This window comes from Armigeres subalbatus, chromosome 2, assembly GCF_024139115.2.
Source record: "Armigeres subalbatus isolate Guangzhou_Male chromosome 2, GZ_Asu_2, whole genome shotgun sequence".
In the NCBI taxonomy this organism is placed as follows: domain Eukaryota; kingdom Metazoa; phylum Arthropoda; class Insecta; order Diptera; family Culicidae; genus Armigeres; species Armigeres subalbatus.
The window spans coordinates 174,437,744-174,454,727 of record NC_085140.1 but is presented as its reverse complement, the minus strand read 5'-3'; the positions used below and the strand labels follow the sequence as shown (position 1 = coordinate 174,454,727).

General features: G+C 40.8%; 1 protein-coding gene across 1 annotated transcript; it reads right to left on the bottom strand.

Annotated features, from left to right (window-relative positions):
- Positions 1-14,601: 14,601 nt before the first annotated feature.
- On the bottom strand, positions 14,602-16,142 carry LOC134211229 (chymotrypsin-2-like). Its single transcript, XM_062687925.1, has 3 exons — positions 15,868-16,142; positions 15,410-15,806; positions 14,602-15,347 (listed from the first exon to the last, which is right to left on the bottom strand). Exons 1-3 carry the CDS (start codon positions 16,101-16,103, stop codon positions 15,198-15,200), a joined length of 783 nt encoding a protein of 260 aa, XP_062543909.1. The 5' UTR covers positions 16,104-16,142; the 3' UTR covers positions 14,602-15,197.
- Positions 16,143-16,984: the final 842 nt, after the last annotated feature.

Sequence of the window (16,984 nt, the reverse complement as noted above, 5' to 3'; positions counted from 1 at the left end):
GTGTGTACAAAAAATAGTAAACCAATCGGTTTACATGTTGTGCATCCACGAGTACGGCTTCGCACTGCCAGCGCCCCCATGAGTCGCAGTTGAGCGCTGATAGTTACTATCAACTCCCCCAAAGCTAACATGTTGTGCATCCGCGAGTACGGCTTCGCATTGCCGGCGCCCATATGGGTCTTGATTCTGCATTGAAAGTATTCTATTGTTCACCTAAAATCGCATTCCAACATCCCCTGAAAACATATTTTATTTTGGGATACTTGAGTCATACAGCCCTGCCGTCCTGTTTAGTCACGCTTAGTCGACAACTAAGAAGCTTTCCCCTGAAGCAAAAATTTGTTTTGGTCTATTTTAGCTCATTAAAACTCAGAGTCGCCTATATGGGTCTCAGTATGATAGTTACTATCAACTGTGTGTACAAAAAATAGTAAACCAATCGGTTTACATGTTGTGCATCCACGAGTACGGCTTCGCACTGCCGGCGCCCCCATGAGTCGCAGTTGAGCGCTGATAGTTACTATCAACTCCCCCAAAGCTAACATGTTGTGCATCCGCGAGTACGGCTTCGCACTGCCAGCGCCCCCATGAGTCGCAGTTGAGCGCTGATAGTTACTATCAACTCCCCCAAAGCTAACATGTTGTGCATCCGCGAGTACGGCTTCGCACTGCCGGCGCCCCCATGAGTCGCAGTTGAGCGCTGATAGTTACTATCAACTCCCCCAAAGCTAACATGTTGTGCATCCGCGAGTACGGCTTCGCACTGCCAGCGCCCCCATGAGTCGCAGTTGAGCGCTGATAGTTACTATCAACTCCCCCAAAGCTAACATGTTGTGCATCCGCGAGTACGGCTTCGCACTGCCGGCTCCCACACGAGTCACAGTTGAACGCTTATAGTTACTATCATCTACCCCAGACCTATCATCTTGTGCATCCGCGAGTACGGCTTCGCACTGCCAGCGCCCCCATGAGTCGCAGTTGAGCGCTGATAGTTACTATCAACTCCCCAAAGCTAACATGTTGTGCATCCGCGAGTACGGCTTCGCACTGCCGGCGCCCCCATGAGTCACAGTTGAGCGCTGATAGTTACTATCAACTCCCCAAAGCTAACATGTTGTGCATCCGCGAGTACGGCTTCGCACTGCCAGGGCCCCATGAGTCGCAGTTGAGCGCTGATAGTTACTATCAACTCCCCAAAGCTAACATGTTGTGCATCCGCGAGTACGGCTTCGCACTGCCGGCGCCCCATGAGTCGCAGTTGAGCGCTGATAGTTACTATCAACTCCCCAAAGCTAACATGTTGTGCATCCGCGAGTACGGCTTCGCACTGCCAGCGCCCCCATGAGTCGCAGTTGAGCGCTGATAGTTACTATCAACTCCCCAAAGCTAACATGTTGTGCATCCGCGAGTACGGCTTCGCACTGCCGGCGCCCCCATGAGTCGCAGTTGAGCGCTGATAGTTACTATCAACTCCCCAAAGCTAACATGTTGTGCATCCGCGAGTACGGCTTCGCACTGCCAGCGCCCCCATGAGTCGCAGTTGAGCGCTGATAGTTACTATCAACTCCCGCAAAGCTAACATGTTGTGCTTTCGCGAGTACGTCTTCGCACTGCCGGCGCCCCCATGAGTCACAGCTGAGCGCTGATAGTTACTATCAACTCCCCAAAGCTAACATGTTGTGCATCCGCGAGTACGGCTTCGCACTGCCAGCGCCCCCATGAGTCGCAGTTGAGCGCTGATAGTTACTATCAACTCCCCCAAAGCTAACATGTTGTGCATCCGCGAGTACGGCTTCGCACTGCCGGCGCCCCCATGAGTCACAGTTGAGCGCTGATAGTTACTATCAACTCCCCCAAAGCTAACATGTTGTGCATCCGCGAGTACGGCTTCGCACTGCCAGCGCCCCCATGAGTCGCAGTTGAGCGCTGATAGTTACTATCAACTCCCCCAAAGCTAACATGTTGTGCATCCGCGAGTACGGCTTCGCACTGCCGGCGCCCCCATGAGTCGCAGTTGAGCGCTGATAGTTACTATCAACTCCCCAAAGCTAACATGTTGTGCATCCGCGAGTACGGCTTCGCACTGCCAGCGCCCCCATGAGTCGCAGTTGAGCGCTGATAGTTACTATCAACTCCCCCAAAGCTAACATGTTGTGCATCCGCGAGTACGGCTTCGCACTGCCAGCGCCCCCATGAGTCGCAGTTGAGCGCTGATAGTTACTATCAACTCCCCCAAAGCTAACATGTTGTGCATCCGCGAGTACGGCTTCGCATTGCCGGCGCCCATATGGGTCTTGATTCTGCATTGAAAGTATTCTATTGTTCACCTAAAATCGCATTCCAACATCCCCTGAAAACATATTTTATTTTGGGATACTTGAGTCATACAGCCCTGCCGTCCTGTTTAGTCACGCTTAGTCGACAACTAAGCAAGGACGGAAATCTTCGTTTTATTATCAGTTGCATCGATGCTCAGTAGGCAGCTTCGTTATTGATTCGTGTTTGTTTTGATCAGACGCTCGACAATGCAGGCACGAACATCTCGCAGCATGCTGTCAAACTTCCATACCAAACTTACCACCCGATCCTCAATAGCCGATTGATAATCGAGCGTAAAAAATGAATATCTACCGGGGCTGAAATGAATATTTTGAATTGCGGTTGATTTGCACCGATAAATGATGATTATTTTACTGTATATACTAAACAGATGCATATATTTTAGGAATCTAACTTCAAAATGTTAAATCCATGCACCGCAGTATGAAATGATATTCATATTTTGAGATTTCAAATTGATAATCAATGTGCCAAGCTGAAGATTCATTTTGACACCGCACACAACAACGCTGACACCGAAAGTCGACGCTTGCTGCTGTTCGTGCACATGCCGTCCTATTCATTCGCGCATTCGAATTCGGGAAGGACTAGCAACTTGATTGTGTGTTGGATATCAGCTGTTTGAGTGTAGTTGAAATGACTTTTTCTGTCCCTGCAACTAAGAAGCTTTCCCCTAAAGCAAAAATTTGTGTTCGTCTATTTTAGCTCATTAAAACTCAGATTTGCCTATATGGTCTCAGTATGATAGTTACTATCAACTGTGTGTACAAAAATAGTTAACCAATCGGTTGTTGTTCATCCGCGAGTACTGCCGGCGGTACTGCTTCGCACTGCCTGCGCCCATATGAGTCGCAGTTGAGCGCTGATAGTTACTATCAACTCCCCCAAAGCTAACATGTTGTGCATCCGCGAGTACGGCTTCGCATTGCCGGCGCCCATATGGGTCTTGATTCTGCATTGAAAGTATTCTATTGTTCACCTAAAATCGCATTCCAACATCCCCTGAAAACATATTTTATTTTGGGATACTTGAGTCATACAGCCCTGCCGTCCTGTTTAGTCACGCTTAGTCGACAACTAAGAAGCTTTCCCCTAAAGCAAAAATTTGTTTTGGTCTATTTTAGCTCATTAAAACTCAGAGTCGCCTATATGGGTCTCAGTATGATAGTTACTATCAACTGTGTGTACAAAAAATAGTAAACCAATCGGTTTTAAATGTCCCACCCCCTTCCCCCTCCCATGGCTGCCTCTTGGATTCGAACCAAGAGCACCAACAAAACCGCCAGAATGATGCGTGTACGCTATCCACTCTTTTACGGTTACTGTGTAAATTATTGCTGTTATTAAATGATGCCTCTCTTGTCTGAAAAGTCAAGAAGTCGGTGAGCACTACTTCTGCGCTCTCCACCATCATTCGTTTGTTTCGGGAAGTGAGCTACAATGGTTTAAAGAGAGCGAGTTCGCGCAAAACGATGTTGCAGTTCACAGCTCGTCACTCACGCGATGCAAAGTTTATAGTAAGAGCTTGTATGTACAAGCTATTTTTCTGTTCTAAAAATATAAAAATGAGTTTGCTTTCCATTGAGGCAATATAACTCCCGAACGGATGGTCTTCTCACGTATCGGTTCGGATTGGCGATTTGGCATTGCAAGGAAAAAAAGAAGCAGAATTCGAAAAATAAACACGGGAAATGGAAAAAAATGAAAGACTCCTCCACATTTCTAGAGGTAATTTATTTAAAAACGGTTGTCAGTACGAGGTTGGAAATATTCAGTACTGTGAATAAAACGAAAAATCAAAACCAAAATTTTGAAATCTAAATTATTCGTCTATTACGCAGTGCAAGAGAATTCCAAGAACGCGCTGATAACCGTTTTTAATTAAATTACATACTTCTAGAATTTTTGAGAAGGGTTTGAAAATTTTCCTCCTATCTTTTCCCGTGCTAATTTTTTGAATGCGCGACATTCTGCTTCTTCTTTTTGTTGCAACGCCAAATCGCCAATTGAGATCTGCTGTGTTTATATCTTTGAAAAGATGTAAAATTTTGCTTGGAAAGTTGGAGGATTATCAGAATACACCCAGTTTTTTTTTTACACTGTTTGGTTTTGGTCGTTTAAGACCTTCAGCATCAATAATGAAGCAATGAGTTATTTCCACGAAAAAATTACTAAAAATCAAAGAAAATTAATTAATTTCTCGGTTGAGAACTTAATGAACTCCAATCGCGTAAAAAAACTGGGTGTACAACGTTTTCATGTGTTCTGGAAGAAGCCATCAAGCCTGAATTAAAATCCATCTAGAATGCGGCGCTACAATCAACTTGCAGTTAGAAAGTTAAATCTTAGTTCTCAAATAATACATTTAATACTGTGTTCGCACCAGTGGCGTAGCCAGAAAATTGGTCTGGGGGGAGGGGTGGGGTTGGCGTTCCGAGCAATAACACTCCTCCGTTTTCTACAGTTCAACAATTAGATAACGTTTTTCTTATCTTCTACATATTTTTAGCTGCTAACTTCATTATAATTCATATTATTCTTCACAAATAGATGTTCTAATAGTAATTTGTGCGACAAGTTGCAAAAAATCGAGTTTTGCAATAAGTTACACACGCTATTTTTTGCAATGACGAAAATAGTAGTTTGTGCAACAAGTTGCAAAAAGATGATTTTTACAGCACGAGTCGTACGTTTATCTAACGAGGCTTGCCGAGTTGGATAAATACTACGAGTGCTGAAAAAATCGAGTTTTGCAACGAGCTGCACACGCTTTTTTTCAATGACGAAAAATGGACTTTAATATGAAAAATCTGTACCAAAATTATACTTCTCGCGCTTAGTTTCATAGGGGCGTAACTGTATTGATCGATTTCTATTAATCGATTATATATTTGGTTAATAACTCAATTGTTTCAAAAGCTACAACCGTGATTATTGATTCTGGTGCAAGATATAATCATCCTTTATCACATCAAATCATTAAATTATCGGAAAACTAGCGCATTTCGGTACAATAATAAAAAGAAAACATCGATGAAGAGAAATCGATCAATACAGCTATGCCCCTATGAAACTAAGCGCGAGACTTGTACTTGTTTAATTCCTTCCAGAATTTACTCCACATGAACATTCTTACCAATAAATTATGTTGCTGCAGAGATTCTATGTTGCCGTGCCACATTGAAAAATTCGATAAACCGTGAAGTGATAGATGTACTTGCTTTTGGAAATTTTTGATGTCATGTCCATCAAACTATTTCATTTATTACGCGACGCTGAGAATACACTATTTGAACACTTACCTAAGCTCATTCAGAAAAATGTAGTCATGTAACTACTGTTCTGATGTTCGCTTTACATTATAGCATCCAAATGAGTGTTATAATGAATATTATACAACCCATTTGAGTTGCATAATGGTCATTAAAGCACCCATTTCGTAAGTATGGAAAAGTAGGCCGTTTTATCACTCAAAGACGAACTGTAAATCAAATATTAAGATGAGGAATTGCAAAAAAAAACACTTTCCGACGTTACTGATCAATTGATCATATTATCGGGCCAAACCAGACACGCAATTGAGCACTCGCGATGCGACGCGAGTCGCGACAATTAGAATAGTCAATAGTAGTGCAGTATCATGTGTACTAATTTTAATGAGTTGCGACGTCTCATAACTGCAGACATATTTTACAAAACAAATTCCCCATTTTTTTCTCCATACACAGAATATATCACTTCCACTCTGCGAAATCCATATATTCGCATTCATTAACTCCGCAGCAAAACGAAGTGCACTTATAAACTCTTATAAACTAAAGCCCCAATTCACTAAAAAAAAGCCCACCACACGACCGAAACGACCGTCACTTGCGTGTTAAATTACATCAAAAACAGTCAATATTCTGCTGATGAAACTGTTGTGTTTTGCTTTTTCTTCAAAACTATCACGAAATACAACAACGCGAACCGCACGGCACAAATAGATTCCGATAACTGACTGGATAAACAAAAAGCCCCAGCGACGAATAACTTGAACTGTTTTTCATTCGATTTACCGGCTGCCGAGAGTAACGGTCACACGAACCGCACGAAAATTTCGGTCAGTACCTACTTGAGTTTGCACGCTTAAGATCATTTTGAAATCTTTAAAATTATTATCACTATTGCTACTATTATGCGTAAACGATTTTTTTTCTAATCAACCATTTGGTTAGTTACAATGATTACCTGACGTGCTTATAATTTCCCCAAACACAACGCACTGTCACTATCGCTGGACGACTGCGACTATTTGTCGCGATGGTACCGAAGCGTTATTTTAACCTATAGAATGCAACGATCCAGTGATAGAATCAATGCGATAGCCGCGTAGCGTGTGTTCGGGGGAGCATTTAACCGAAATAAAGAAACATATTTTAAAATCAATAGGGTCGATGTACAGGTAATAGCTGTACTAGTAACAGGTTCAAGTTAAGCTATACCAAAAATCTATCTTCTTCTATATCTGTATGAAGTGTATCTAAAATTTATTTTGCTTCACCATGCTCAATAGATTCTGTCTCATATTTTCCGTGCCCTCTGAAAATATTAGCTTATTTGGATAAAAACTGATGATTTTTTCATTACATTTTACGATGCACGACAATCATCGCCGCTAGGCGGATCAATCTGTTTTTTAATGGTGTTTGACTGAATTGCCCGCTCTTTAATGGGTAAGGATGATGAATTATTCAACTTTCTAACAGTTCATAATGTACACATTACCTTTATAACTTAAACGTTTTTAGGACTCTCCGTTAGAAGAGATCCTTATGTTATCTTATACAGCGCCTGTGGTAGACTCGCCATTGTCAATCATAGACGTATTAATTAAATATAAATTACACTGGATTCTGTGACTGAAGTCACACAATCAAAAATACGAGCGAAAACAATCGTGTAAAAACAGAATCCTGTGTATTCACTTCATTTGAAAGTTTTTGAAACCTTATCAATGCAGTGGGCAGCAAAAATATTAAAAGCTTATTTTCAAATTCTTCTTCATGCTGAGGGTGGCTGGGTTCGTATTGCCGGTCCGGTCTAGGAAATTTTCGGGTTGGAAATTGTCTCGACTTCCCTGGGAATAAAATTATCATCGTGTATCATCAAAAATGGTGCAAAAATGGTAGCTTGGCTTTCGCAGTTAATAACTGTTAACGTGCTTAATGAACACCAAGCTGCAAGGCAGCAATGTCCCGTGTAATGCCAATGAAAAAGAAGAAGAACTCATCTTATCTTCTTCTATATACATAAAAATGAATTTCTGTCTGTCTGAACCTTATAGACTCGGAAACTACTGAACCGATCGGCGTGAATTTGTATGCAGAGGTTTTTGAGACCGTGGAAGGTTCTTAAGGTGGTTCGAAACCCCTCCCTCTTCTGGAAAGGGGGGCTCCCATACAAATGAAACAGAAATTTCGAAATAACACGATCGGTTTTAGGCGAAACGAAGTTCGTCGGGTCTGCTAGTGACAAATAAAGACATTCCACTAAAAACTCAAAATATTTTGTAAAACTATTTCTTTCGTAATTGATTACTTCACTGCCGAACACCGTTCATAGGATAATGTTCAAAGCAATTCCAAGGTTAAAATTGAATTTGAAGATTGTTCTGCGGGATATTCATTCTTGTATTTAGCTTCAACACTTTAACAGATAACACTGAATCAACAATTTGACGCAACAATTCACGTTTTGAAGCCACATCTCTCCATCCTCGAATGTATTCTACCTCGCTCGCTGCGCCTTCTTGTATCAGCAGTATCGAAAGCGAACATCATATTTGCAGGGTTGCTATCCGGCATTCTTGAAACATGCCATGCTGATGATACCCATCGTTTGCTGTAGAGCTGGACGAGTTCGTGGTTCATCCATTGCCTCCACACATCGTCCTCTTGCATACCGCCAAAGATGGTCCAAAGCACATGTCTCTCAAATACTCCGAGTGCTTGCAAGTCCTCCTCAAGCATGCATGGTCCAAGTTCCATGTCCGTAGAGGATTACCGATCTTATGAGCGTTTTGTACATGATACATTTGATGAGGGTGTAATTTTTTTGACTGCAGTTTCTTCTGGAGCCCGTACTAGGCCCACAGATGATGCGCCTTCGCATTTAACGACTAACTTTATTACCAGCCGTTAGCAAGGATCCAAGGTAGACGAATTCATCGACCACCTCGTCACGCTCGGTTCCGCCCACTTGCATGTACTTTGTCTTCGACGCAATGACCCGTTCCTTCCACTCCTCCGGTAGCTGTTCAGTTTCCCAGATTCCGATAATGAATTATGAAAACCCAGAATTATCCACCTAGAGGTTATTTGTTTATTTGTTTATTAATTAAAATAATTCAACTGACAATGAATGTCTAAATGAATATTAGTTAAACTAATTGGTTACGGTCAGCGGTACGGAAAAAGTCTAGTAACCGATGACGAAACACGTCAACTGATGAATTAAAGTCAAAAATATCGAAGAATTCGTTGAAGCGGCGACTGATGAATCGAATTGGTTCGTGTAGTGCATAGTTGCTAGTCTGTGGTTCTAGAAACAAAAATAGACGTTGACGAAGAGGTCTTTCAGGTGCATATAGATTTAACTGCGACAGTAGTGCTGGACAATCGAAGTGACCCGTGAGCAGCTTCCCAGCAAACGTAGCTTGAGCGGCGATCCGTCTAAACTCTAGTGGTTCGATGCTAATCAACCGGCACCGCTCCTCGTACGGTGGCAAGTTCGTCGGATCACGCCACCTTAGGGATCGAAGAGCGTATCTTAGAAACTTCCGTTGAACGGCTTCGATCCTAGCGATCCATGTGGTCTGGAAAGGCCACCAAACAACAGCGGATGATTCCAGTATTGATCGCACAAGGGAACAGTACAGTGATCTAAAGCATAACGGATCACGGAATTCACCAGCAATTTTGAAAATAAAACCCAATTGACGATTAGCTCTGGCTACAATGTCATCGTAGTGAGGTCTGTATGTAAGTGCTGAACGCGAGTGAGCGATCTTCCCGACAGGACATAGTCGAAGATGATTGGTGCGTTTTTCCGGTGATATGAAATGATGTTGCATTTTTCAATACTTAAGTCCATGAGATTTCTTGAGCACCAGTCCGCAAAAATATACAACATATTTTGCAGTTCGTTGCAGTCTGTCAAGTTTTTTATAACGTAATAGATTTTTGAATCGTCTGCGTAGAAGAGGCGGCAGCCTTGTGACAACAGCATGAAAATATCATTAATAAAGATCGAGAACAGTAGCGGGCCCAGATTGCTGCCTTGAGGTACTCCCAATTTGTTTGCGAAAACTTCTGATTCTGACGTGCCAATTTTCACACCCATCGAACGATTCTGCAAATATGACCTAAACCAATCGGTAGCCGTTGATGAGACGCCGAGTAACATCAGCTTAGCAAGCAGAATTTCATGGTCCACAGTATCGAAAGCGGCTTCCAGATCCATATATGCTGCTTCAACCTGCCATCCGGAATCCAAACAACGCAGGCAGCTGGACGTAAATTGAACCAAGTTCGTAGTAACCGACCGCTTCGGATAAAAACCGTGTTGATCGAAATCAATGTAGTTTTTAAAACACGCAAATTATGGTTATGGTGCCTTCCTGCGTGGTTGCCCATTCTAACCCCCACTGGCTGGCAGTGATGTCATGGAAGAAAGCTGTCTGTTTTACAGATAGATTTAATCCGGGAGTTAGAAGGTGTTACCTCTACTGCAGATCCAGTGACCCATTTCAGACTGCCTAGTATTTTATGGCCAGTCCGAGGCCACTTTCACTTACTATAAGCCCGTCTGTTAATGCTACCATAATCAATTGGACAATTGATCCATAAACAAACTTCCGGATTTTATAACCCAGTGCGTATCTAGTGTTATATGTGAATAGGAATCATTATAAAAGGCGGAAGTGAGATATTTTGGTAATTACAGAGGAAAATTCGTTAGAGCTTTGGCCATCGGCAATCAACCACTCGCACTATTCTATGCTATCGACATCGGCAATCAGTCATAGCGGCGACAATAGTTTGTTGAACAGTGATTCCAGAATTTTCAATTGAACCGTAATTACTAGTTCTCACTGCACTTACAGCACTTCTACCACACCTAGAGGTTATGGTGCCTTTTTCATGTATTATAAAATGTAACAAGAAAAGCAAATAAGAGAGGTCAAAATTGAACATTAGGGAGATAGATTCAGTTATTTCCACCAATTCACATTTATTTGCGTTCATTTGAATGCATTACAGCAGTTTTTGAAAACAAAAAATCGATTTTGAATTTTTTTCAACGACCTTTGGAAAAAATGGAGAAAAAACGATGTTTTTCAATAACTCCGGAGCGCGATGGCTAAGGCAGCCCTTACTTTGCACCGTTCAATGTGGAAAAACGATCCATAAATAACATCTGAATGTTCCATAAAACGCTACCATAAATCCATAAAATAGTTCGAGAGATTCCATAAAGAATATTTTTATGATCCATAAAACTTTGAAAAATGATCCATAAAAACTATATATTGATCCATAAAATTTCAAATTTGCACAATTTATATCCTGATGATGATCCATAATTTCAGCCATACACACTTAAAATAAATCGCCGAATTCGGTAAAATTTTACCGAAATCTCAACAGCAGAACTGTTCGGTAAATAATTTAACTGATTTTCGGTGATTTTGACAGTTGAGCAATGGAAAAAATTACAAAAAATCTGTAAAATAAATTACCGAACACGGTGAAATGAGTTAAGTGTGTATGATCCATAATTTTGGTCATATGATCCATAATTTTGATAATGTGATCCATAATGCTTGGAAAGAAGGCCAATGAAACTATATTAATTGATCCACACATTTTATAAAATCTATGGACCATTTATCAAAATGTATGGATCATATCACCAAAACGATGGATCATTTGAACAACGTTATGGATCATATGACTAAAATTATGGATCATATTATTGAAATTATGGATCATCTTCACGATAAAAAAAATGCACAAATTTGAAGTTTTATGGATCAAAATAAAGTTTTTTATGGGTCATTTTCCAAAGATTTTTGGATCATTTGTCATATTTTCATGGGAAAATAGCAAGAATTGTATTGTTTTTCTTGACCATGTTAATGGAACATATTTCCCAATTAATTGCTAAATTTTAGCTTAGTTATGGATCGAAAAATTATTCTTTATGGAATCTCATTAACTATTTTATGGATTTATGGTAGCATTTTAAGGAACATTCAGATATTATTTATGTATCGTTTTCCAGTTTTTTATGGATCCGTCTTTATCGTTTATATGCAAAAGTATGTTTTGTCATGGCTAAGGCTAAGAAGGGGCCCTTGTGAAACGTATTAGTATTAAAATCTAGATAATTTTCTAAAATTCGCCAAAAATTGCACAAAGAATTTTGTTAGTCGAATTCTTCGAAATTTTTCCAATATGCGTTCATGGGCAGGAATGGTGGGTTGCAAAATGAATACTGTATGTGTAAAAGGAAAAAGAACCACAGATTACATCAGTTGTTGGGAGAACCATTCAATGTTCACACTGCACAAATCGGACGATGGTGGTAAGCCCGATCGACTTGGCAGAAGGCAATGAGGTACGCTTCATACCTCGTTTCCAGTATATCAATATCTAAAATTTTGGTTTTGCGGAGAGGTTCGGTAAGAAACATAGGTATAAGTCTTAAAATTCACAATAGTTAACTTCATCCTCGGTTGCTTGGTTTTGAACGTTTTTAACATCTAGCTCGCTGCACTTTCCGCCTGTCGTATTGAAGGTCTTCGCCATCTTTCCAGGGTTGCTGTCCGGCATTCTTGCAACAACCATTGCCCATCGTATTCTTTAAGCTTTTGCTATCTTATGGATACTGGGTGCGCCGTTAAGTTAGGCGAGCTCGTGGCTCATTTTTCGCCTCTACACACCGTTCTTTTGCACACCGCCACTCCACTCTTGCCCCTAAGCACGCGTGTTCAATGCGCAGTGTTATTTTAAAATAACAAACCGAAAATACGTTTAATGTTAGTGATTTAAATGGTTATAACCATTAACAATATTTTCGAAGAGCCGGCTTGATAACTTCTTACGAACTCATTCACTATTGGTGTCAGATGCCGAAAGATGATTTGGGATATCACTTCATAGGCAGCATTTAAGATCATGATTGCTTGATTGTTCTAACCCCTTCCTTCTACTCCTAGGGAAACTGTTCTTAATTCTAGATTCAGACTATCAGTCTCTGCAAATAAGTAGACATCTTTCATCTTGATGAGTTTAGTTCCAATATTATCCTTACCAGCTGCTGTATTGTGCTTTAGATGTGGGCTGGTAGGTTTCCATCGTCCCCTTTACTGATGTAGTCGTTTCTTCCGCTGCATTGACCCTCACTGCTTGTGCTCTCAGCGCTATTTAATTTTTCCTGGAAGTGTTGCTTCTACCTTTCATACGCCAAAATGCTCTCATACTTAATCCTGCACAACTCGCCGCAACATGGAGCCTTTGCGGGATATGGTGAGCTTCTGATAAAACTGGTGTGTTTTTAGAAACAGCACCACCTCCTCGCACTTGACTTCTTCCAGGCGGCCTTCTTCTCTTGGAAGAGGTGGGTCTGTTGTCTCCGTTTCCGTCTATAGCGTTCCACGTTCTTCCGGGATTCTTGCTACAGCGTGACCGCCTGCGATGCGTCCTTTTTCTCCCGAATCACTCTTCGTCGAGCCATCTCTAGTAGATGGTATGATTATAGAGGATTAAACTTTCACACCATTGATTCCTTCCAACACATCCGCGAGCATCCGTGTGCTCCCGATGAAGTTGAGAGATTTGCAGTTCCACGAATCGAACTTTCAATCCCCAATCCCACGGACATCCGTAGTTTTCGAATATGCGCCCTATTAACCATCTCATTGTATCAGCGCCCCCTTAAAAATAGGCGACTAAGTAGCTCATATTTTACGACGACAGGGCTGGATAGCAGTGCCTCTGGATTTGTTGTTTTTCAGCTTCTACACAAGTACCGTGCTGTGCCCTTATTCCAATCAGCGCCTAATTCCGTTCACGCAAGACAAAATGATAAATAATAAAGAATTTTTGTCTACAAACAGCAGAAAAATATCCTTATACTTTTCTATGGTTATGTATGCATGAAATGAAATGAAAACCAGCGTCATTTTTAGCGATTAATAGTGAAAATTTAAACAAAATTTGTTGGTCGTCACTACGAGCGCCATTTTGACTGTTTTCATTAACCCACTTGCTAAGAACGTCTGTCATAATATTTAAGCATTTTTAAGTGAAAATTTGTCCTGGATTTCAAACACAGCAGCATAACAAGACAAAACAGGTAACATTATAGCGTATTACCAAATTGTTGCCTGTATTTTCCCGATAGAAAATGCTGAAAAGTGAAAAATATCTTGACCGGAATAAGGGTACATCTAAATCTACTTGTGCATTATTCCGTTCATTGGGTTTGGAGGTTGGATTCCGAAAGTTTTGTGTTTGATAATCTAATCTATGAGCAAGAAAAGGTACATCGTACATGAAGCCATATGAGTGGTGAATGGTGAACATTTGAAATTCTATCCAGCAAGCAGGCAGACCGAAAGGAATTCCGTTAACGACAGGTTATGGGACCTTTTTCAACTCGTGCCGGGAAAATACAGTTTTTTCAGTTAATGATTTAATGATGATTTATAAAGTGAAGGCTGGACAATGTTAAGAAAGGGTTACCGGAGAATACGGACAGTTTTAAACAGCACAATCCTTAATTGTGGCGTTCTTGTTTAAAAGCCTTATCCGGAAATTTCTTGGCGAATTTCTATAAAAAAAACACTGCCCTCTCTGAGCTGCAAATAAGGTTATGTTTTACCGAAATTCGTGAATACTTCGTAGAAGTAGGGTTATCCGGTACTATAAAGAACCGGAACTTTAAAGAATATTCAATTTCAACGAAACAGTGGTACGAACAATTCCAAACAAACAGAGACATTGTTTTGGAAGGTTCAGGTCAGAATTAAAGGCCTAGTATCCAGGCTCTAGTCAAAATTACGTTGAGGATAAGGTGTAAAACTTCGATAAGGAATAGTATCTGGCCTTCTCTGTGGTACCTGATGCAACTGGGCAGCTAGCATCAATGTTCATGTTGAATATATCTCGAATGGTAAGTGAAACAAACGAAAAAAACAGTCAACTTGGCTATACTAAGGAAAATCATTCATTGTATTTCAAATTCGGAAGGAAATTACATTTTAAGCTTTTTATTTGCAATATTATAATAAATGAAAAGATGGATTTGTGAGAAAAATGATGCCTGGTATCAGCATCTTCAAGAAATCAAATGTTTTTCGGGTGATTGGAATTAGGAACACGAATGAACGGAATTAGGAACAATGCCATTTCAGATGATTGGAATTAGGACCACATAATTTGTCAATGTTTTTTTCACTAGTGGAGCCTAAGTCTATGAATGCATTCCAACATATTTTATTTTCAATTGTATATAGCAAATGACACTATGTAGCGAAATTGCAGCTTCAAAATACTAAACGGCTATTTTTTAGAGCTTTTAGACATAGCGCATTGTCTTAGGTGAACGGAATAAGGGCACAGCACGGTACACCAGGTTGAGATTGGTGCAAAAATATCGCTTATGACAATCGCAGCTGTGGTTAATAACCGATTAATTTTTTATACCATAGTTAATTTATTATGCGCAATTGTGGTCCAATCAACTCTCTATTATATCATGAACTTAAATCAATTTAATCAAATCAACATGAAATGATTCGGTTAATATTATGAATTTTCAGCGAGCGTCGTTCGAACCCATTCGTGGAAATATGACACACGCGCGTAGGCATCAGGATATCCGAAAGCGCATGGAACTCCGAAGTTCACTACACCAACAAGTTTTCCATCTAGAGTCAGAGGTCCTCCCGAATCACCCTAATTAAATACAGTGTCCTATTATCGAGAAAATATTGAGCAAATAAGAATTATTGACTCACATTACAAGCACCTTCTCCACTCTTGGTAAGTGTGCAAATATGTCCAATGTCAACGTTGTCGCTTCCGCTTGGCGATCTCTGCTTGCATTCCTCGTTGCTAAGCGTTTTGAGGTCTATCGTCTGAAGCATCGTCGGAACAAGTCCTCCAGCTGATGTTCTGCCCCAGCCGGTCAGAGTTACTGAGCGGTTTGCTCCGACTTCCTTTTCCCAATACACGATAGCTTTAACCTTGGTCGAGAACTGTAGTTTTGACTTCAGGCGCACCAATGCAACGTCGTTGTGGAATTGCGGCTTATTGTAATATTTGTGCGTGACAAATTTGTCCGTTTCGTGTAGCTCTCCGCCTTCCTTCAAACTGTTGGTTCCGACGAGTACATTCAGCTGACCGGGTGTTTGCCTTTGAACAAGTAATACGTATTCTGAAGATTTCTGTTAAGACATGTCCAGCTCGTACTTACCCTTCAACACAGTGCGCCGCCGTAAGAACCCACTTATCCGCTACGATAGATCCTCCACAAGTGTGACCGAATCCTTTCAGCTGTAGAGAAACTTGATGAGGAGCAGAGCCATTAGCCGCTTCGTGACCACCGACCACTCGATTGACATAATTTTCGTCCAATTGAACCGTTTGACCACAGATAGCTGTTATCCATATGCCCATCCATAGTGTGATAAAAACTATTTTTGAAACCATGTTAACTGTATTTGGATCTCAACTCTGGTGCTACGGTATATGATACAGTTCATTGCGCTACGTCTTGCTTTTATACAAAAATGAACGGGGTGAGCCAAAGAAGCAAACAAAATTACTTGAAGTGGCGGCATGCGAATAATTTCAATGGGTTAATCTTATGATAATTCCCTACTGTTGAGAACAAGGAAGGCATATTTCGAGTTGTAAGGAAGACAACCAATGTGGGCTAATATGATTTAGCGGCTTATGGTTAAGCCTATATGAAGAACGCAGGTCAGTATTTCATGCACCGGTGAGGTTTTGTTATCAAAGGCTTTCCTTTGTAATCTTTTTAGCATTCAAGAATCATTAGATTGAAGCATTACTATCACCATCAACAAAATTCCTATTTTGCTAAAAAGCTGGAATTTTTTTTTAATTCCATTTTATTTGCTTCTTCTTCTTCTTATTGGCATTACATCCCCACACTGTGACAGAGCCGCCTCGCAACTTAGTGTTCATTAAGCACTGCCACAGTTATTAACTGCGAGGTTTCTAAGCCAGGTTACCATTTTTGCATTCGTATATCATTAGGCTAACACGATGATACTTTTTATGCCCAAGGAAGTTGAGACAATTTCCAATCCGAAAATTTCCTAAGACCGGCATCGGGAATCGAACTCAGCCACCTTCAGCATGGTCTTTCTTTGTAGCCGCGCGTCTTACCGCACGGCTAAGGAGAGCAATAAGAGTTCTACTAAAACGAATTTCGTTAACAAACATGTGTAATGGTGTAAGAAATAGTGGGTTCTGAAAGAACCACCCTAATTGATTTTGTTCGGGTACATGTGTATACCGCGATAAATCTGTATTGAGCACCAAAAGAGATTAAAATTATGGAA